This window comes from Symphalangus syndactylus, chromosome 19 (assembly GCF_028878055.3).
Source record: "Symphalangus syndactylus isolate Jambi chromosome 19, NHGRI_mSymSyn1-v2.1_pri, whole genome shotgun sequence".
Taxonomy (NCBI): Eukaryota; Metazoa; Chordata; class Mammalia; order Primates; family Hylobatidae; genus Symphalangus; species Symphalangus syndactylus.
The window spans coordinates 49,859,965-49,884,127 of NC_072434.2; the positions used below are offsets into that span (position 1 = coordinate 49,859,965).

At 35.0% G+C, this 24,163-nt stretch overlaps 1 protein-coding gene across 10 annotated transcripts in view; it reads right to left on the reverse strand.

Annotated features, from left to right (window-relative positions):
* The window catches only part of ATG4C (autophagy related 4C cysteine peptidase), an 83,116-nt gene that overhangs the window by 21,744 nt on the left and 37,209 nt on the right, over positions 1-24,163 (reverse strand). For all 10 annotated transcript variants that reach the window (XM_055233735.2, XM_055233732.2, XM_055233731.2 and 7 more), the window contains 5 exons: positions 22,685-22,755; positions 14,738-14,874; positions 9,486-9,564; positions 8,750-8,826; positions 2,083-2,202 (listed from right to left, as the gene is read on the reverse strand). In XM_055233735.2, coding sequence (XP_055089710.1) covers positions 2,083-2,202; positions 8,750-8,826; positions 9,486-9,564; positions 14,738-14,874; positions 22,685-22,755 — 484 coding nt within the window. The remainder of the gene's footprint in view (positions 1-2,082; positions 2,203-8,749; positions 8,827-9,485; positions 9,565-14,737; positions 14,875-22,684; positions 22,756-24,163) is intronic.

Sequence of the window (24,163 nt, forward strand, 5' to 3'; positions counted from 1 at the left end):
GGTATTAACGAATTAAACATGAGACTCCAGACTACCAGCTTCATTTTCAAAATGAGAAAACTGAAAAGATATATCTTATATAGAAAGAAATAATGTTGTTATTTTAATTTTTAAGAATTAAAAAAATGGTTGAACTAAAACTGCCAAATTTAGTTTTTAAGAAAAAAAGGCAAGTGCTTAACTTATAACCTTCCAGGCAAAAGAAACTGTGTTATTAACTGACATGGTGAGTTTTTGATGCTGCTACAAAAAGCTATTGACTTAAGAAGAACACTATTATGAAAGCAAAGTTAATTGATTCTTACAAAATTCTCAGTACTTCCAAAAGACATTTCAACATAATTTCTCTTTGCCTTAATGCATATTACTCTGATGCTCAAGAGTAATAATTTCTAAGTATTTTTCCAATGTAAAAACCATAACTGTCTTTAATTAGAAAATATCAACACACAACTCATTTTTTAATTTTTTTTTAAGTTGGTAATAATAGTCTGGTTTGTTTCTATTCCAGGAGTAAACTACTTTACTGTTTTAAACATATTTATTTTAATCTAGATAGAAAATAAATGAATGGAAACAGAAAAATGGGACTTTTTAATGGAAAATGTTCATCAACATCAATAAATATCACAATATCACCTGTATTTGTACACTTTAGCATATACAAGATACTTTGTAAAGACAAAGAACTGTCAAACTAAAATATACAAATGCATATACTAATTTCTAGTAATAGGAGGAAAAATGAAAAATATATATTATGTTCACCTGGCCTTCCATGTTGAAAAAGGAGAATGAAAAGAGAACAACTGTGAGAAATGAAGAATATGGAATGGTTCCCACATACTTCATTTGTTCCTTTCCTCATTCATTTTTCTATCCTATTCCTGTTAAATTTCCTCTTTCATATGGCAGGTCAAGTAAACTAAATCTAGCTTATATGAAACGTTTTATTTAACTTTATCATTCCATTTTTACATTGTAAAATTTCAACTTACTATGTCCACTTTCCTAAATAAAATTAACTGGAAATAAAGCAGTAATAAGTTACTATTATATATAAGTTCCAGTTAAGAATTCCGAGGTCAGTAGTTTGAGACCAGCCTGACCAACATGGAGAAACCCCATCTCTACATTTTTAGTATTTGTATTTTTAACAAAATTAGCCAGGCATGGTGACACACGCTTGTAATTCCAGCTACTCAGGAGACTGAGGCAAGATAATTGCTTGAATCCGGGAGGCAGGGGTTGTGGTGAGCTGAGATCGCGCCATTGCACTCCAGCCTGGGCAACAAGAGTGAAACTCCGTCTCAAAAAAAAAAAAAAAGAATTCCCAAAAATGACTAGTATTGGTCTTACTTACCATAAAATGATAGCCTAACTATTGATACAAATAAAGAGCTATCAAACTATGCTTACTTCTTTAAAAAGTGGTCTTTTTTTATTTTCTAAAGTACTAAATAGAGATAGATATTAAGGTTCCATAAATGTTTTAGCAGTACTCAAGGACCAAAAAAATGCAGAAGTATAAATGTAATGAGAAGAAGTTAAATAAACCTCTTTCAAAGATCCTATAAGTAGAATAGATCAGATTAGACAAGCTTATTGGAAGGTAAAAACACAGCTCATTTGATAAAGCAGTTCTGAGAAATCCAAAAATACCATTTCTCTTTTTAAAAAAATCAAAGAAGCACTTGGACTAACAAGAAATAATGCACAATTTGGCTTGATCAAATACTTCATTAATTTTTTTCCTACCCCTAAGGGATTGCCCTTTTAAAATCTTCAAATAGAATATAACCTAATTGCTTGCACCGGTCTGGAGTTTGCAAAAGGATTTTTGTTTCAACAGTGCCACCTAGTGGACCAATCAATACTTTCAACTGGTCGCTAGTTGGTTTCATTTGCCTCAAACGCTGATTCTTCAAACAGCTTTATTTTTCAGTTCACAATACTCCTAATAATATTAACATTCAAGAGGAAATTTTAAAAAATATCATAATTTACAGGTTTTTGCCTTCTGACAGTCTGTTTCTAATAAAATTAGGTCATTTACAAATATAATATTTTAAATAAAGGTACCTTGGTGATTTCTTCAGAAGCTCGTTCGAAGTCCTGAACATTTCGACAGTAAAATCCTATTGTACAGCTGGGATCCATTTTTCGAAACGACATCTTTTTGGGAGAAGGGCAGTGGAATGTCTGTAATTTTTAAAGTTCTTTAGGATTAATTTATCTTTGATAGACAAGTATATATAAAACTATTATTTAAAATTTTCTATCTAGCTTTTTCCCATCACTATAAACATGATTTTCAAATGGTGTTTTAGTTCATCCTATGCAGATGGTCCTCCCCACTCTGCAAAACTGTAAAATACGAGAGCCAACATTTGTATATATTTAATTCACCAAATTTCAACCTTTTGTGACATTAGTGCCATTCTGCAAAAGAAAGGAAGTGTGTCAAAAGTGGTATGCATTTCTAACACTTGAAAATATGAAAAAGACATGCACAGGCTAGTACGAGACTTGGAATCAAGTTAGCCATTTCTACTAAAATGCAGTTAAGTCTGTTTTGTTGGACATTTTGGGTTAATGTTTATAAACCTTTTAACAAGGATATCAAGACTTTTTAAACAAATACACAGATTCAGGTAAATGTTCTATATTGACATAAAAAGAACTCAATTTGAGGATTTCTGCAATTCACACAATTAGTACATAACTGCATGTTCTTCAACTTTCTCTTTGAGTGTGCTTTAATCCTTGTTTCTTCTCAGGGAACAGGCTGGAACAGGTGAAACCATTCCATTATGGTCCCTGCCCTCTTTCTCATCAGTCCTTTTGTCTCTTTAGTTCACTTTTCTCCAATAGACACAGTGCCACAGATATAAATGGGCTGGGGAGGCTGCCCTAGTTTCTCTACTGTCTTGCTAATGGATTTGGCTATTAGTAGAGTTTGGCATCTTTAGGGAATACAAAAGTAGAAAAAGGGCAGAATATAAAAGTAATCACTGCAATCTTTTTGTTCTTCACAATCACACCTTAGTACTATGTTTAAAAAAATTTTTAATGCTTAAATGCTTAGCCTGTCCTTAAAAATCACTGATGTGACCAAGTCTTTTTCTGTATGTAGAAAAAACAAGTTTGTGTTAAAAAGAACATAAGACTATATATTCATATTTATATAAATAAACTAAGGATATACAAAAATTAACAAGTTTGTGGGAAAGGGAGAGAACTGGGCAGATGGGAGACAAGTGTGGGAAATTTTTGAATTAAAGAACAAGCTCAATTAAGAAATAATCTAGGAGCTGGGTGCTGTGGCTCCCATGTACAATCCCAGCTATTCAGGAGCCTGAGGCAGGAGGACTGCTTGAGCCCAGAAGTTTTGAAGCTGCAGTAAGATATGATCGTGCCACTACACTTCAGCCTGGGCAAGAGGGCAAGACTCCATCTCCATTAATGGGAGGGGATGAGAGGGGAGGGGAGATGGATTTGAGCTCATAAAGTTATAGTTTCCCTACATTCAATGCCTGAAACTAAGGGATTTTTAACTTCATGCTATCTACTAAAGTGTGGAAAAAATAAGTTGTCATATTTGTTATGTTCATGGTGAAATCAATTAAAATCACTCTTTCCCTGTACATCCTAGTGACCCAATTTGTATCCCATATCATCACCAAAAGATATGCAAACATTCAAGCTGCTTTTTTTTTCCAATGAAAAGTTCAATTGCATTTTAGATTCAAATCCAACAATATGTCAGTTAATATAGGCCAAAAAGCGAGTTTTCAAAACTATGAATTCTGCAAAATGCTTAGCTAACTTACTTTACATACTGAGATTCAACCTAGCTAAACTGGAACCTCCATGGCACTAGTCAATACAAGTATAATCTTAGTTGGACTTTTTCTAACATTGATCTACCTGTTATATTTGCAAAGAAATATTTAAAACAGATCTAGAAAAGCACAGAAAAGCTAAACAAACTTGTTAGTTAACAATTTACAGGAATATGAGTATATTAGGGTATATAGCACAGTTCTAAGTCATATTTATAAGAAATTATTCTACATACGTGGTATCTACAAATAATCATTTGCCCAGCTCATTCCAAAGACAGTAACAAGGAATGTTTCTTAACTTTTTTACCAGTCGGGGATAAGAAGGAGGGCCAAAAGCTTGTACATGGTCTAATAATATATTTTTGAACTCATCTACAAGGGTATCCTATATTAAAGCACTGGTAAAAGTTTTCATGTAAGAACTTGAGTCAGGCTCATGCCTGTGCCCAGAAATTCAGGAGGTTGAGGTGGGAGGATTGCTTGAGGGCAGAAGTTTGAGACCAGCTTGTGCACCATGGCAAGACGCCATCTCTAAAAAAATTTTTTAAATAGCCAGGTGTGGTGGCGTTCACCTATAGTCCCAGCTACTTGGGAGGCTTAGGTGGGAGAATTGCGTAAGCCCAGGAGTTTGAGGTGCCAGTGAGCGATGGTGGTACCACTGCACTCCAGCCTGGGTGACAGAACAAAACTCTGTCTCTAGAAAATAAAAATTTTTAAATTTTAAAAGGCTTTTCATGTAGGAACCAATAATACTAAACCAGAATAGTCTTATTACTATCTCACTGTATTGACTACAATCACCATAGATAATAACAAATACTAAATTGTTATTCATGGTTGTTTTAATATCTACAAAGGACTTTTAAAATATTCACAAAAACACAGACATAAATCTCTGATCACTTAAACTGATATTGGGTATTGCTGCATGAGCACTAGGACTCATACAACAGAGAGGCATTTTATGTCATTTAAACTTCTTTTTTTTTTTTTTGAGATGAAGTTTCACTCTTGTCGCCCAGGCTGGAGTGCAGTGGTGCGATCTCTGCTCACTGCAACCTCCGCCTCCCAGGTTCAAGCAATTCCTCTGCCTCAGCCTCTCGAGTAGCTGGGATTACAGGCGCGCGCCACCACGCCCGGCTAATTTTTTTGTATTTTTAGTAGAGACGGGGTTTCACCATGTTGGCCAGGCTGGTCTCAAACTCCTGACCTCAGGTGATCCACCTGCCTTGGCCTCCCAAAGTGGAGGGATTACAGGCAGGAGCCATCATGCCCAGCCATTCATATCATTTTGTTCACCAAAGAAGATTCTAAGGCCAACCAACATGAATTTACAATTCACAATCGTTGTCTATTGCAGAACAAGTTAAACATTCAGATATTTTCCTAATTCAGGGCTATGTTCACTTCGTGATAATTTTTGAGCTATGCACTTGTTTTTTTTAATTTTTAAAATTCCAATGATTGGTAAGAGGAGTAGCATCTACTTGACAAACGCACTTTAAGGAGTATTCACTAGATACGCTTCTGTAACAGTATTTCTGGAAATACTGGCCAGGGAGAATCAATTCCCATTTATTTCATTTTTTGATACACTATTTACCAATTGCCTTAATAGTTATTAGGCACCTACAAAATGACAGGCACTATTCTAGGCTTATTGTTTAGAATAGTGAAGTCTAATTACCTAAACATACAAAAACAATACTGAAACATATGCTTATAGGTACAGCTATGCTATTTTGGTGATTCAGACGAAGCTTCGTAAGACAGTTAATTAGAAAATATCCTTACTAAAAAGTACCTACTGCTAATTAACCGGGTATGGTGGCACGCACCTGTGGTCCCAACTACTTGAGTGGCTAAGGTGAGGAGATCGCTGAAGCCCAGGAGGCTACAGTGGGGTGTGATTACACACTACACTCCAACCAGAGTGGTAACAGAGCAAGACCCTATCCCTCCACCCAAAAGACAACACAAAAAAAACCTATTACTAATTGCAGTTCACATGTGTAATTCATTAAGGGTATTATCTTTCACTGATGAATTCACTCATCCAATCTAGATGCCCACATCACGTAATTCTAATAGCTTTACTGCCACTATTTCTGAATTTCCTAAGATAGATTAAAACAGCTACCACTGTATGAACCTCCTAAAATCTGACATTTGGAATTGGGGACCCAGTAATTAGAACAAACTAACATGTCTATTAATAAAGCTTTTCTTACATACCCTCACTGCCAAAGCCCATTTAAGGTATCTTCTCATTCCCTTCTAATTTCAAGTTGTTCTTTGATGACTTTTAAGGTTGTTCATGCTGCGCCTCTGAACCTCATTTTCTGTTTGAAAATTACAGTGTGAGTTTCTACATTATAATGTGTCCTCACACTGAACCATGTGCTCCATTCCTCAGTCCTAACCAAAGATATCCCTGGCATATCTTCACTACTAGACTTAGGATCCAAATATAACTGCCGATGTTCACTTCACAATGTGTTAAAAACTCAGTGAAGATAGCTAAAAATGAGGAAAAGTCTCTTGAAAGTTAGTACAGAAATTCAATAGGATATACTAATTTATTTCAGAAGAAAATGTCACAAGAATTAAACATTAATAGAAACGTACATAATCAAAACACTTGGAACCACAGAGAAGAAAAGAGTTCAACAGAGGACTCTAAAGAGCTTAGGACAGTCCCTTGTACCTAGAAAGAGCTCATTAAAAAAGAAAGAAATGAGTTAGTCTGATTTGGTTTCAAAATGTTAAGAGTTCAATTCTAGAAATGTAGAAATTCAACACTGTAAGAACAACAAAAGATGCAATCTGTTTAAATCTCTTCTTTAATCTCAAATATTCTCATATCATCCCACTTCCTTAAAATTTCACAATCTATTAGATTTGGGGCACTCAAAATATCAGAGGACTACTAGCAGTTATTTACGTGGAATCAACAGATGATTAAAGATTTCAATTTCTCCATCTATTAACCAAAAGAAATACTGATCCAAAAAGTTCCCTAAAAAAACAATTTTAATAATTGAAGTATAAGGATGGTTTTAGAATATGCATATAATTTTTTACATTAATCAACTACAAAATTTCACTAGCTATAAATATACAAGCAGTATAGCAAAGCAAGGATGGTTAGTAACACAGGGTAGTTAAAACACCTTCAATTGGTATATTATAAACTTAAAAGATGATAAAAAGCAAAAAGTGCAATTTTATTCCTCTACAACTTGATATAATTTTTATATTATACTTTCATAGGAAAACAAGTGATGCTACTAACTAAAATAAAACCTTTCATTGCAGAAAAATAAAAATTTTTAACAGGAATTTCCCACACAGATTAAGATATTCTACCAGAATCTCAAAAATATAACATCTATAAACCCATTCTATAAGTGTCCCAATATATAAGAAATGTTTCTGTGCATTAAGAAGTCAATTTTAACAAATTTTACCTTACACAGTAAAATCTTAAAATCAATTATTCCTTTCCATTTTCACTATCACCAGCCTACTTCAAACCTTTATTATTAATAACTCCCTCTTGGAGTGTTGCAACAGTCTCCCAATAATGAGTTGAAGCCTTTCTAATTTTGATTGTATACACATAGCCAGGATATTCATTCACTTGGTAACTTTGCAGTCTCTCAAAATATCAGATGGATAATTTCTCTCTACTGGCCAAAATAATCAGACCAATAATCTTTTAATTTGCTTATTTAGGTAATACTAAAATACTAAGAACAATTTTCCATCTAAATCTCAAGTACCTACTGTTTATAAGGAGTCAATTTGGCACTGATCTACTGGAAATGTAACTTGGACACAAGAATCAGTGCTACAAGACCACAAGGCAGAAAGAGAATTACGATGTAGTTCACATAGCACTATTATTCTGTAGTGCCTTCCCCAGTATCAGTCAGTCAACTAGCAAATATTTATTAAGGTGCAAGATACTATGAAAGAACAAAACAGACCTGACCTCTGGCCTCCAAATGCTTATACTTTAATTGAGGTAATAGTTTACAAAGGATGACAAAATGTTTTATAATGTACCTTTCTGAACCAGATTTTAACCTTGTAGTTTATCTATTTTCATATTCTACCTCTTAAATACTATTAGGTGTTAATATTAGCTAGCAAGCAATTACTAAAACAAAGTATTCAACTACATTTGCAACTCATTAAGTCCTTGAAAATTAGTGATCCATGACACTCAAGTGATTTAAATTATTTTATTCTGTAAAAGTACTTTAGTCTGTAAAAGCACCAACTGGGAAAAGAATCAAAACCATGTAATAATTACATGTTTCATTTATGTATTCTCAAATTTTTCTGAATTAAAATACTGGATCACAAAATGACCTATATAAAGAAAAAGAAGAGGTTACGAAATAAAAGCTAAAAAAAAATTAGAAACCCAACTAAACTCTTGAAAACTTCTTAAAGGCTAAGATTTACTGTATTGAAAGCAAAATAATTTAGCAGATAATCTCATTAAGTCGCTTTGTTACTCTAACCCGTCTATCCCCTTCTATTTTTCTTTTTTTTCTTTTAAAACAGGCCTAACATTTTAAATTCTTCAGTACTGTTTAGCTGTCTCTACACAAAATTACTTGGAGACGTGATCATTTATTTTAGTATGGCCAGGGTTTCTAACAAGTTAGAGACAAAGATAAATGAAGAAAGTATATCATAAATTAAAATTCAGTAACAAAGTATTTAACCTTTGACCACTGTGTTAATTATGGTTCTATAAATCAGTAAAATATTGATTATTAACCGGTAGTTATAATACTATAAAAGCACAGCTACCTAGCACATCTCTAAATAATTAGTTTACTTCATATGGTAAGAAAACAGTATCAGCTCTTTATCCACAGTACCTCAAGAGGGAAATCCTTTATGCTGACATCTACAAAAGATTGGCAGTAATGAGGATCCATGTAAATCAAACTGTCATCTACAAGGACAAAACAGAAGACAAGTAATTCAAAAAACACCTTATTATTACACTGCTTACAATCCAATTTCTATGTAGAACAGCTGAAAAAAATCTGGGAGTAACAGCTTGCCAGACTGATATTCACTGACTGAAACATAGGTTTGCACAGGATAGATTAACTTTTGCATAATCAAATATGCTTGTATAAGCAGAATTTTTATAAAGTGATGAGACTGTCATTTAATTTTTGGTGATAAAATTACTTTCACAAACACACAATTATATTCTACAGTTTGCATATGAAAAATGTATTGCACTTCTTTATCTTGACAGGAAGAACATATTGCTTGTCATTTTATCATCAACTTGCACCACTAAAACTGGTAAAAAGTAAATATGTAAATAGCAACTGCCAGAATGTGGCAGCAATGTCTTCTGAAGTTTAGTGCAACCAATAAATTATGCCTTGTTTATGCAATAACAGAAATTAAACATACATTTTACAGAATCTAATTATGTTGTGGACCAAATGACAAATGAGTGGCTGTAGTAGGACTGATGAATGTATAAGGTACTCGCTTTGCTCTGTTAATCATCCTGTTTCCAGATGATCTCATATTAACTTTCTGACTTTTAAAAGAAAACAATGAAGAAATATATTTCACTAAATCACTAACCTTGAAATCCAGCAAAGTAATATGACTGTTTAGGTTTGCCACCAATAATACCCACACAATATTCCAGGCTTAAAATACCCTGCCAAAAAAAAAATACAGATTTAGTCAAGAGACAAGTGGTAATTATTCAAAGCAAACAAATTTCTATTACTAATATTAGTAGTTCCCAAATTTACCACTGCCAGTTATCATGTATATTACATTTGCACCCAGGTTCTGAAATCCACTTGTCTTCCAAACTGCCTTCCTTTTCTTTAAATCACTCAACATTAACATGACAAATCAAATATTTTGATCAGCATGTTGCTCAACAACATTAAACAACTACTACATAGAGAGATAATCAATTTTACCACTGTAAGGCAATAAAATTCCTGCCAAAGCCAATACACTTAGCCTTCCAGTTAGCTGGTGCAGCCTCACTGTGATCAATGTAAAATTTTCGTCAGTCTTTTTGAAATGCTAAAGATAGTTCTTAGTCCTTATTGCTGTTTTCATTGAACCTTGAGTCTTAGAATCACAAATTGAAAGCCATTTGCTAATCAATGGCATTCACTCAAATTTTTTATGCTACTTCATTTGAAATAAAGAGTAATGAAAATAACTTAATCCAAGGAAAATAATAATTATTATTGCATTTAAAGCCAATTTATTTTACTAATCATAAAATATCAGGAATACCACAATAAATTATTTAATACACCCCTCAGCAATCTATTCTAAGCAGAACTCTATTTAAGTTAGGCCAAATCAACTCTATATCTTTTTAAAAACATGTTCAATTGAGTAGGTTTAAAATATCTAGTGGAATCAATTAATGTCTTATCAATAGTTCCTGGAATAATTTTGATACATCCTATAAAACACTAATAATGATAAAGTACAGGTTATAAAAACCCCAAAACTATTAAACAATAGTTAAGCTTTCCTTCTCTTAAATGAGAGGATGTTTTGAAATCTGTTAAGATATAAAAATAAAGAATATATGGACAAATGTTCTTTTTCCTTTAACAAGTAACCAAACCATAGAGAACACACACACATACAGGAAATACAGAAAAAAGTAAAACTTTTCCCAAATTCCAACACCCAGAGCTCATCATTATTAATATTTAGGGGAACACCTTCTTAACATCTGTCTATATTACATATATACACACACAGATTTACAAATACAATTTTGTTTTGTTTTGTTTTTTGAGACGGAGTATCGCTCTGTCGCCCAGGCTGGAGTGCAGTGGCACAATCTCGGCTCACTGCAAGCTCCGCCTCCCGGGTTCATGCCATTCTCGTGCCTCAGCCTCCCGAGTAGCTGGGACTACAGGCGCCCGCTACCATGCCCGGCTAATTTTTTGTATTTTTAGTAGAGACGGGGTTTCACTGTGTTAGCCAGGATGGTCTTGATCTCCTGACCTCGTGATCCGCCCGCCTCTGCCTCCCAAAGTGCTGGGATTACAGGCGTGAGCCACTGCGCCCGGCCTACAAATACAATTTTATATATGTGAAATCTCACAACACATGCCATTGTAACCTTTTGTTGCTCATTATGTCATGAGTATCTTTTCCTATCAATAATAGAGATCTATATTAACAATACGTAGTAGCTGAAAAATATTCTATTTTATGATGACAACAAAATGTGCTTTAAAACCTCCACTATAAATATTTAAGTCATTCCAAGTTCTCACTGTTATAAGTAACCCTCCACTATAGTTTGAACATTTTTATTCCCTCCAAAATTCACGTGTGGGAACTTAATCCCCAATGTAGTGTTGAAAGCTGGAGCCTTTGGGGAGGTGTTTAGGTCATGAGGGTAGAGCTTGCATGAATGAAATATCAGGTTAAAATCTTAGAGCTAACTAAAAATAAAGATAAAATTGTATCAAAAATCTCAATGTTGCTATAAAAAGGACTTGCAGAAGTGGTTTCTCTGTCCTGCTCCTCTGCCACGTGAGGACAGAGTTCACCCCCTTTTGGCCCTTCTGCCTTCCACCATGTGACAGTGCAGCAAGGAGACCCTCATCAGATGCCAGTGCCTTGATCTTAGATTTCCCATCCTCCAGAACTGTGATAGAATAAATTTCTGTTCTCTATAAATTACTCAGTCTCTAGTATTCTGTTACAGCAGCAAAAAATGGACTCAGACACCCTCTAAAGAACAACCTTGTATATTCTTAGTATTGTAAAAATATCATAAAGTTTTTTCTGAAATGGAGAGCTGCAACTGAAAAAATTAAATAAAACAGAGAAAGTATATCAGGTTAAAATTTAGAGGTAACTAAAGATAAAGATAAAATTGTATCAAAAATCTCACTAAATAGTAATAAAGTTACTTATCAATTAAGAATTCTACTGTTTTCCCCCTAAATAAAAATCCTTAATACAATTAGAGAGTGCCTTACTTTGAAGCAGTCTGATCAGTTGAAATGCAATGTTTGTATCATAGAGACCTGTGAGGCAGTGAAAGTTCTATGTCTCTTACAACTGAGAAAAGAAAGAAAAAAAAATATAGCAAGGATTGTCATTGACTCTCCTCAGAAAATGAATGGTTCTGAGTAATGGAAGAAAGACTTTGGTTCTTGACATCTGTATTTCCCTTGCAACGCATTAGACCAGGTTTAGTAATAAACGTTTAGAAGCAGATTAGGAGCTAGAATGCCATTACATATAAGAGGCTGTATCTTTGGATTGAAACACTTCTCAGTTCCTAAAAGAGCTTCTTCACAGTTATTTTTCTAGTGGTGAAAATTTATTGAGCTGCATCCATGAAGCAATAAATAAGACTGAAGTAATCAGTCAAAAAGAAAAGTCCTAATTTGGCTCACTGAAGAAAAAGAACATACTGGATTTTCCTCATTCCAGGTCCTTAAAAATACATACATACATACATAAACCTCCTGTGGTAAGGACTAATAAAGCATACAACAAATTTCCTCCTTCTCATACAATGTAGCAGGATGCTATGTTGGCACTATCTCTGAAATACCTTGTTTAATAAATTTGAAAAATAGAACTGAACAGTACATTTTAGACTCACCAACGTACATTGGTTTGGCAGGAAAAAATACAACGGCTGACCATACATGAAAAAAAGAAAAAAGCTATTTTTCTTTTAGGGCTAATGAACACACTACCTTTTCACTTCTAAGTGAATACCTCTTTACATGCTCTCATTTGGGGTTTGACTCAACCATCCCCTCTGGCCAAACATAATACCTGTCATATAACCTACTCCACTTAACCATTTCAGCCATTTTTACCTAACTGGAAAATCAAAATGTTTGAGTAGTAACTGCTCTCCCACTGTAGTGGACTACGGTGTAAATCAAGTTAGTAGAAGCTCAAGAAAATGTTATCTTTCAAAAAGTTCATGTTTTAGAGAAAAATATGAAAAACAAACTTACAGTCAAGAAAAGTCTAGTCTCTGCTACCAGTTTGCTATCTGAACTTGAATATATCACTTAACTTCTCTATGTCTTTTCTGTTTCATAAAGACAGTCCAGTTCCTAGCTACTGTGAGGGCAAAATGAGATAAATTTACATTGAAAAGTATTATACAAATTAGGGTTAACAAATATGTATTGAGTAACTCCTATATGTTAGATACTGAGGCTTCACTTTAACAGCTTAACCATAGTTTGTTTCACTACAAAAAGAAAAGTCCTAATTTGTCTTGCTGAAGAAAAAGAACATACTGGATTTTCCTCATTCCAGGTCCTTAAAAGAATTAATATAAATAAATAAACCTCTTGTGGTAAGGACCAATAAAACACACACCAAATTTCCTTCTCCTCATACAATGTAGCAGAATGCTACATTTCACTACAAACCATGGTTAAGCTATTAACCATGAATCACTCGAGAGCATTAGGCAGTGAGACCATCTAATGAATACTATCAATACCACCAAATAGCAAAGTCCTCAGCCAGATGAAACATGCCTGAAGCATTTGAAACCCATTCCACCAGGAATGAAGCTTTGGCTAAAGGGTCAGTTCCAAGACTGCATCAGTTTCTAATCTTCTAATGGTAGTAGAGAAGGCAAAAAAGAATCCAGTTCAGATTTGATTAGAACACACCTAGAGATGACAACATGTCAGATGTCTCAAAACCCTCAACAGATTCTCTAGATGAAGTGGTTCACAGCTTCTCACACTGCACCAATAACCCTACTAAAGATACATGTCAGACATCAAAACCTTACCTTTATTTGGAAGATTAATATGTCATTGATATATTACAGTATTGTTACTCTTAGTAACAAATGTGCTTCCAAAATTTTAGTAACTACTAAGAAAAGCCAGTATACCAGCTAACAAACTTCCATGTATCATATGTTAAAAACAACTGCTCTAGATTTCTAGAATTAGCACAATCTACCCTGAGAATAGATGTTCTAACTAAATATATAGAGACTATAATATGGATTAATGCCTCATGGAAGGAACAAATTGTTATTAATCATAAAAGACAGATTCAGACTTTATTTCAACATTACTATATCCCACAACACTCCATTTAAAGAAGAATTCCAACTATTGCTGCAAAAAGAGACTACCAAAAAATGAAGAATTTTATTGAAACTATGAAAATAAACTAAAAACTTTTGCCTTAATCAGAAACTATTTCCAAGGTATTTTATCATATGTGAATGTCTTGGTGCCCAAAACAAGATACCATAACTACACAGGTTCTTTTGGTGCAAGAAACCACACAATGTGCTCCAAGAAAGAACCGACTTTTAACTGGCTAAAATGAAAAAAACAAAGTTGGAACTCCTCCAAATACTATCTTCATATCTTCATTATTTCTAGCTATATAAATAATCTCATCTCTTATTGACATCATGGTGTCATAGGAAACATATTATAACATAGAAGTAATAGAGTTTTTTCAATAATTAATGTGATATAGTTTAATGCTAGTTTTATGAATAAAGATACATACTTAAAATTACAAATAAGAATAATGCAACTGTAACTATATTACAGGTTATGATTATTGCTGCACCTGTGTCTCCCTGATTAGCTACAAAGATTAAAAGGCTTTTCATTTTGTTATAGAACACCGTGCTCTTCAACTCACATTGGTCTTATAATACTGAAATTTAAATCTCTAATGTCAAACTTTACAACGTACAATGTACAACTGCAAAATCACCACTACTCATTTAACAGAAAAAAATTGCAAACCTTCTATATTTTTCATATTAGCTAGTATTGCCTTAAAAAAATTCAGCACTTATTTCATACCTTCACAAATTCTAAGTAGTCGGTGTTGGTTCTTTCTCCACCAAGTCTAACAGGAACTAGAATAATAACAGCTTTGTCATCTGCATTATCAGAAGTCATGGAAGCACTCTGTTTATCAATTACATCAGAATTGTAAACTGAGAAAAACATAATGAATATGTATTAAATTTTATATAAAAGCGATTTTCAGAAATATTTTTACCCAAATTTATCCTCCACCCCGCAATGGACAGCCAGCTATCTCATCTCTGGCATCACCAGAAATGTCTTAGTAAGTTAAAAATACCACTAGGATAACTGGCTAGCCATACACAGAAGACTGAAGCTGGACCACTTTCTTACACCATATACAAAAATCAACTTAAGATGGATTAAAGACTTAAATGTAAAACTCAAAACTATAAAAACCCTAGAAGACAACCTAGGCAATACCATCCTGGACATGGGAACAAGCAAAGATTTCACGACAAAGACACCAAAAACAATCGCAACAAAAGCAAAAATTGACAAATGGGATCTAATTAAACTTAAGAGTTTCTGCACAGCAAAAGAAACTATCAAAATAGTAAACAGATAACCTATTGAATGTGAGAAAATATTTGCAAACTATACATCTGACAAAAGTCTAATATCCAGCATCTGTAAGGAACTTAAACAAATTTACAAGAGAAAAACAAACAATCCCATTAAAATGTGGGCAAAGGACATGAAAAGACACTTTTCAAAAGAAGATATACATGTAGCCAATAAGCGTATTAAAAAGATCAATACCACTGATCATTAGAGAAATGCAAATCAAAAGCGCAATGAGATACCATCTCACGCCAGTCAGAATGGCTATTATTAAAAAGTCAAAAGGTAACAGATGCTGGCGAGGTTGTGGAGAAAAGGGAATGCTCATATACCACTGGTGGGAGTGTAAATTAGTTTAACCATTGTAGAAAGCAGTATAGCAATTCCTCAAAGAGCTAAAAACAAAACTACCATTTGACCTAGCAATCATTACTGGGTATATACCCAGGAAAATATAAATCATTCTACCATAAAGACACATGCACACGAATGTTCACTGCACCACTATTCACAATAGCAAAGACACAGAATCAACCTAAGTGCCCATCTCACAGATTAAAGAAAATGTGGTACATATACACCACGGAATACTATGCAGCCATAAAAAAGAATGAGATCATGTCTTTTGTGGCAACATGGTTGGAGCTGGAGGCCATTATCCTTAGCAAACTAACAGAGGAACAGAAAACCAAACACTGCATGTTCTCACTTAAAAGTAGGAGCTAAATGATTAGAACTCACGAACACAAAGAAGGGAACAACAGACACTCGGGTCTACTTGAGGGTGGAGGGTGGGAGGAGAGAGAAGAGCAGAAAAAATAACTACTGGGTACCAGGCTTAATACCTGGGTGATGAAATAATCTGTACAACAAATCCCCATGACATAAATTTACCTATCTAACAAGTACCATATGTACCCCTGAACCTAAAATAAAAGTTTTAAAAAAATACCTACCTGATTTATGTATTCAATAGATACTTATTGACAACTAGCTACTATATGACACTGGGCCTTCAGCAGCAGCAAAACAAAAAAATTCCCACTCTCCTTGAGCATGCATGCTAATGGAGGAAATAGAGATGGTGATGCATGCTTTGAAAAAACAAAGAGAGAAGGGTGAACAGGAAATGCTGAGGGGGAGGCAATTTAAAATAAGGTGGCCAGGGAAGATCTTATGAGAAAGTAATATTTGAGTCAAGACCAAAAGAAAGAAACCAAGTAATACAGATAGATACCTAGGGGAAAAGCATTCCAAGTTAAAAGATCAAAAAGTGCGAGTATCTTAAGGCAGAAGTATAATTAGCACATCCCAGGAACAAGAGGCCAGTCTTCTGGAGGAAGTAAACAAGGGGTACAGCAGCAAAAATGGGATTAGAAGATTATAGTTATAGGGGAGAATGAAGACAGATTGTGTGAACTCTTGAAAGCCATTGTAAAGACCAGTTTTTCAGTGATGGGAAGCCATGGAAGAATTTTTTAGGGATGTCCTAATCTGACTCACAGTTTAACAACCCATTTCCTGTGTTCACAATAGACTGTATAGGCAAGGGACTGCTCTGCCTATGGAGTAGCAACTTTTTTATTCCTTTACTTACTTAATAAACTTGCTTTCATTTTACTCTAAAACCAAAATAGGCTACAGGGGCAAGGGCTAAAGCACATAGAACAGTTACAAAGCCGCTGCAGTTATCCAGCAAGAGATGATGGTGGCTTTCCATTATGAGCAAACTATTGCAAGGACAGAAGACCAAATACCGCATGTTCTCACTCATAGGTGGGAATTGAACAATGAGAACACTTGGACACAGGGTGGGGAACATCACACACCAGGGCCTGTCACAGGGTGGGGAGAGGGGGGAGGGATAGCATTAGGAGATATACCTAATGTAAATGATGAGTTAATGGGTGCAGCACACCAACATGGCACATACATACATATGTAACAAACCTGCACGTTGTGTACATGTACCCTAGAACTTAAAGTATAATAAAAAAAAAAGAGATGATAGTGGTTTGAACAAAGGTAATAACTGTAAAAATAGGGAATGGTCAGCCAGGCGCGGTGGCTGACGCCTGTAATCCCAGCACTTTGGGAGGCTGAGGTGGGCGGATCACAAGGTCAAGAGATCAAGACCATCCTGGCTTACACGGTGAAACCCCATCTCTACTAAAAATACAAAAGAATTAGCCAGGCATGGTGGCGGGCACCTGTAGTTCCAGCTACTCGGGAGGCTGAGGCAGGAAAATGGCATGAACCCGAGAGGTGGGGCTTGCAGTGAGTGGAGATTGCGCCACTGCACTCCAGCCTGGGTGACAGAGCTAGATTCCATCTCAAAAAAAAAAAAAAAAAAAAAAAATAGGGAATGGTCACGTAGAGGTGATCAGTTCGGCCAGGCGCAGTGGGTCACACCTGTAATCCCAGCACTTTGGGAGGCCAAGGTGGGTGGATCACTTGAGGTCAGGACTTCAAGGCCAGCCTGGTCAACATGGCCAAACACTGTCTCTACTAAAAATACAAAAAGTTAGCCGGGCATGGTGGCAGGCACCTGTAATCCCAGCTACTTGGAAGGCTGAGGCAGAAGAATCGCTTGAACCTGGGAGGCGGAGGTTGCAGTGAGCTGAGATAGCACCACTGCACTCCAACCTGGGCAACAGAGCGAGACTCCATCTCCAAAAAAAAAAAAAAAGTGATCAGTTCATGTATCTGAAGATAAAGTAAGGACTCACTATTAAATGGAAGATGTGAGAGAAAAAATTGATTCACAGGTGATTTGAAGGGTTTTGGTTTAAGCAAACAGAGTAAGAAAGCTGCCATTTATAAAGACATGGAAGACTGGAGGAGGGGAAAATATATGAGGGAGAATTGGGAATTCAGTTTGAGATACTTGTTAGGTAAAGAGAAAGGTTGAGTAGACAGGAACACGGAACTGGAGTTTAGAGAGAGGACTAGGATGGACCTATCAAGTTGGGAGTTACCAACATGCAGATTACTATCTGCATTATAAAGCCACGAGACTTGGTGAATTCAAATCAGTATAGACAGAAAAAGAGATGAGATGAAGTCTAAAGGCTGAGCACTAAAACATGACATTTTTAGAGATCAAGGAGATGAAAAACCAACAAACGAGGCTGTGAAGGAGTGAATAAGGAGGCAAAGGGAAAATCTACAGAGTAGTGTCCAGAAATCAAGTAAACAAAATGTTGTAAGGAGGAAGAGGAAAGAGTCAACGGTGTCAAATGCTACTGATAGATTGTGTGATATGAGAACTGAGAAGTTACTGCGAGGCTTGGAAAGATTAAATTATTGGTAAGAGCAGTTTTGGGGTGGGCACAACGGCTCATGCTTTTTTTTTTTTTTTTTAGATGGAGTCTCCCTCTGTCACCCAGGCTGGAGCGCAGTGGCACGATCTTGGCTCACTGCAGCCTCCGCCTCCTGGGTTCAAGGGATTCTCCTGCCTCAGCCTCCTGAGTAGCTGGGACTACAGATACCTGCCACCACATCTAGCTAATTTTTGTATTTCTAATAGAGATAGGGTTTCACCATATTGGCCAGGCTGGTCTCGAACTCCTGACCTTGTGATCCCCCTGCCTCGGTTTCCCAAAGTGCTGGGATTACAGGCATGAGCCACCATGCCCAGCCAGCTCACGCTTATAATCCCAGCATTTTGGGAGGCTGTGGCAACAGGATCACTTGAAGCCAGGAGTTCAAGACCAGCCTGGGCAATACAGCGAGACCTTCATCTCTATAAAAAATTTCAAAATTAGCCAGGGATGGTGATGCATGCCTTTAATGCTAGTCACTTGGGAAGCTGAGGCAGGAGCAACACTTGAGCTCAGGAGTTTGAGGTAACAGTGAGCTATGATCACACCACTGCACTCCAGCCTGGTCAACAGAGTAAAACCCTGTCAAAAAAAAAAAGAGCGAGAGAAAGAGAAAAGAGCAGTTCTAGTATGGTGGTGGGTATGACAGTCTAAGTACCACAGTTCAAGAGAAAATAGTAGGATGTGGTAGAAGCAAATACAGACAAAATTTTATTTTATCCAAATTAAAGTAGTTTTATTCAAAACATACTTTACACCCATACTCCTTGTCAGTTGAATGAAACTCTTCTGATCTTGAGCGGAATAGGAAATTCTACCACTTCTCTCCCAGTTCTTTCCTTTAAATTCCAAATTTAGGCTGAGCTATCAAATTCTTCTCTTCACCTAACTTCCCTATCTCCCATAGTCAATTGAAACCAAAGCTACAAAAATGCCACAGCAGTTCTCCCTCATCGGGATAGAGATTGCATTCTTACCCTTCGTCTTCATTCAACACACATTTATTGAGGACCTGCTATTTATTGATGTGTTCTACACTAGAGAGGTATAAAATAAATAAGATCCTGACTTCAAAGACTGTCTAGCCCAAATGTTTGGTGTTTTTCCTTCACTTCCAATATATATGTAAGGTCTGTGACATAGTCCAATTCTGTAACAGAGGCTCATTACAGCAGCGAATCTCAACCAAATGATTCTGATACCTTACTTCTATACCTGCTACCTCAACAATCATCGATATTATATACAAGAAACAAATAATTATAAGGTGATATCACAAGTGAATTACAAGTACAATATTTAGTAGAAGTATTTCCAAAATGTTACAGACCATAGAGGAAAGGTAAACTAATTCTGCCTAACGAGAGTTGGGAAAGACTGCCAAAGGTGTAACCTTTGTGCGTGTTCTTGAAGAATGAATAAGACCTAACAAGAGGCATTCTAATAATAAAGAGCATTCCAAGCAGAGGCAATAATATGCACAAAGGCATGGGGAAAAAAGATAATGACACCATGTCTAAGGAATGGCCTGAGGGCGGAAAACACTTTAGTGTACTATGTATGGAAGATAGTGTTAGAAGGTGATGCTGGAAATGTAGGTCGGGACAAATTATAAAGGACTTCATTGTGCTTCATATGCCAAGATAACATAAGACTAGTTAATGGGCAGTCATTGGTTTGTAAATAAAGGGACATGATCAGTTTCTTTTGATCAGATGGACCAAAAAAGGGAAGAGAGACAGGTAGGGAAATCAAGCTAAAGTCCAAGCAAGAGATAAGGGTCTAATCTAAATCAACGAGAATGAAGATGAGAGAACAGATTTCAGGAACATTTTCTTAAGCGTTGACTGACTAAATATAAGCAATGAAAGTGCAGTCAAGAATAAGTGGGTTCTACTTACTACTTGAGTACATATGTGGACATGCCACTATTAGTCAAGAGAAAATAGAAAAAGGGGTGGGACCGAGGGAAACAGTAAGTGTACTTTTAAACATGCTGAATTTGAAGTGTTTGTAGAATACGTAAGTGGAGATATTAGAAAGGTGGCAGAAAATATAAGTTATCACATATTGACTCAGGTAGGGTTAGAAATGTAGTTTTTTGAGACAGAGTCTCACTCTGTTGCCCAGGCTGGAGTGCAGTGGCACAATATCAGTTCACTGCAACTCTGCCTTCAGGGCTCAAGTGATCCTCTCACCCCAGCCTCCCGAGGAGCTGGGACTACAGGCATGTCACCACCATGCTCAACTAAATTTTGTATATTTTGTAGTGACGGGGTTTCACCATGCTGCCCAAGCTAGTCTCAAACTGCTGGGCTCAAGTGATCCCCTGACCTCGGCCCCTCAAAGTGCTGGGATTATAGGCATGAGCCATCATGCTCGGCTCTAAAAATGTATTTTTAAAAGTCCTAGTATAGAGTACATAGTCCTAAGTATTTAAAGCCATAAAAATAGATGCAATTACAAAGGAAAACAACATAGAATAAGAAAAAGAGAAAATAAATAGAAAACAAAACCTTTAAAAACACTAATGAAGATAGAGGGGGAAGAAATCATTGATAAGAGTCTGGTCTCACTTAATTCCTAATCCCATAGTCTATCAAAATTATACAAATACAAGTTCTCCCTTTAGGAGTCTTAAACATGAATGATAAAAATTTTAAGAACTACTTCAAATTACACAAACCATTTCTATAACAAGGAACACTGTAATGTTTGCTTAATTAATTATATGTAACAAATATCTAGGCTGACTGTGTCAATAAAAGCACAAAAGGTAAATTCATACATTTATTTAATGATTACTTGTTTAGGTACATCCTTAGGCTTAATTAGAACTATTTAACACAGCAAATGTTTTTCAAGACTTCCTACTTGAAAAACAAACATAGTACCTGCAAAACTCATATACTTATCTGAAAATTTAGACCTTTTCTTTTTATATGGCTATAATTATGGATATTGGTCTTTCTTTACAAGGCCAAACAAAAACGCATGAATATTTGGTAACTATTATTACATACTACAAACACTAGGTGGTTATCAGTGTAACCTTAAGCATTTTATAGATACCCTTGTATTAAAACATGATTAAAGTATACTTAACTTTTCTAAAACATTAACGTATTTTATCATTGTAACAGTATTCCTGTAAGAAAAACACTTAACAGCATGAGGTGGCTAAGCCATTTTTATTTTTTTAAGAATTGAGGTGTCTATTTTATCCGCAACAAAGTTTCAAAATTACTACAGGTTGAGCATTCCCAATCCAAAATCTAAAACTTTTAGAGCACAGCATTTTTCACAAGTGAAAAATTCTACATGTGACTGCATGTGATGGGTTGCAATCAAAACATGGTCAAAACTTGGTCTCATGCACAAAATTATTAAAAATAGTGTATGAAATTTCCTTCAGGCTATGTGTATAAGGAGTATACAAAACATAAATGAATTTCATGTTTAGACTTCAGTCCCATCCCCAAGATATCTCATTACATAAATGCAAATATTGAAAGGTCCCAAAAATACAAAATCGGAAACACTTGTGGTCTCAAACATTTTGGATAAAAAATACTCAACCTGTATAGAGTGATCATCAAAAAGAAGACCCAAAACAATAAAACAAAGCGAATCTGGACAATAGCTGCATCATTAGTAGATGATTTACTGAAGTATTAGTGAGAAATATATTCAATTCCTCATAAGATACACTAAGAATTTTCTTTCCTTGAAACACATCCACCAATGAAATGGTACCCAGCATACATGCAGCCCAAGTATATACCTATGTTAAATTTTCCTGCCTATCTCTTTTAAAGTAGTTATTTGAAATGCTGAAATTCTTTGAGAATTTAATATCGCAACTAAAAATTCATAATATGTATTCAATCAAAAAATATTTTTATTAAGTGCTTACATTTAGGAACAAAAATGTATAAGACATGGTGCCTACCTTCATAATCATTTACAGTATTACTGGGATAAGCTAAACACATATAAAAAGTATGACCAAATAAAACAAATAAAGATTAGAATTATATACATTCCTTACCTGTACAATCTTGTGCAACATAAATCGTTATTCCTTGTAAATCAGGGTGTCTTGCTTCTTCAACTGCTTTTCTGAGAAAATAACAAGCATTATCTTTCAAAATGCTAACATTTCCTATTGGCAACTAAAGATTTAATTTAAGAAGGAAAAAATGCCAGCAGTTTTGTGACTTTCCTATTTAACTCATAGTATCTGCTGTCAAAAACTATTATCTGAATGGTATCAGACATCAGATTAAAATTTTCAAAGTTGAATATTACATTAAATTACTCAAAGAACATTAAAACACAAATTACAAAATACATTTAAAAAATTATTGGGTATAAAGCTCTACTCCCTTCCCTCCAAAAAGAAGGATTTCTCTCAACCACTCACCTTACCAGTGGTATGAATATGCTGCAAGATTTGCTGCAAATTAACTTAGATTACTGACTAGGAGTCAATTACTGTGTCTGTCCTCTGGCACACTTAAGAAACTGTTCGTTCTTTAAACAACAGCATGACTTTTTTCCTTCATTCAAAAACCTATAAGACCTGAACAAATGAATTTCCTAATTTCAAGTATTGAAATTATATAAGTAAAACTGTAAATTAAACAATATTCCTAAGTATAATGTTCTCAATGGTGTACATGATGTGAAAAAAATCACAACATCTGTAAACGGTGATTATGCAAATTGTGGAAATATAATTTTATTTAACTATATATGTAATTATTTAATTGAAAATGCCCTATTATTCATGTTCCCATGTGTTAGTATAGAAGAAAGACTGGCAAACTATGCCCATAAGCTGAATACAACCTGTGTCCTGTTTTTGTACCATCTGCAAGCTAAGAATGGTTTTTGACAGTTTTAAGGGACTGGAGGGAGAGGAAAGACGGTCAACAGAAAACTTTACAAGACCTGTGAAGCCTAAAATATTTACTATTGTCACTTCACAGAAAGTTTGCTGTCCCCCGGAGTAGAGAACATCTTGAAGGGTAGAAACTATGCTTTTATGATTATGCTTTTATAAATGTCATACCAAGTTGGAATCGATATATTATTAACAATCAAATTAATAACATTAGGCAAATACTTTCCAATCGTAAGCATCTGGCCTATAAAACATAGAAGCATGTTAATATGCAAAAAAATGCTTTGTAATGATTTCAAATTTATATATGATTTTAAGTGGAGTAAATTTAAATCACAACATGCTTTACTTATATGAAATATTAATGATTTAGTTTGTAACAAAAATGGGATACACACACAAATAAGATAATTTTTTTTAAAACTTGGTATCAAAATAAATGGTACATAAAAAGCTGAAGTAAAGTGAAATTTGACTTTCAACTTTTTTCTAACTATCCTGAATGTCACAGATCCTTTACTTTTACCATGATATAATTATAATATTAATAGTGCCATACGTTTACAATTCACAAGAATTTGATGTGTGCAAAGAAATGCTGAAAACATCAATTTTAGCTCT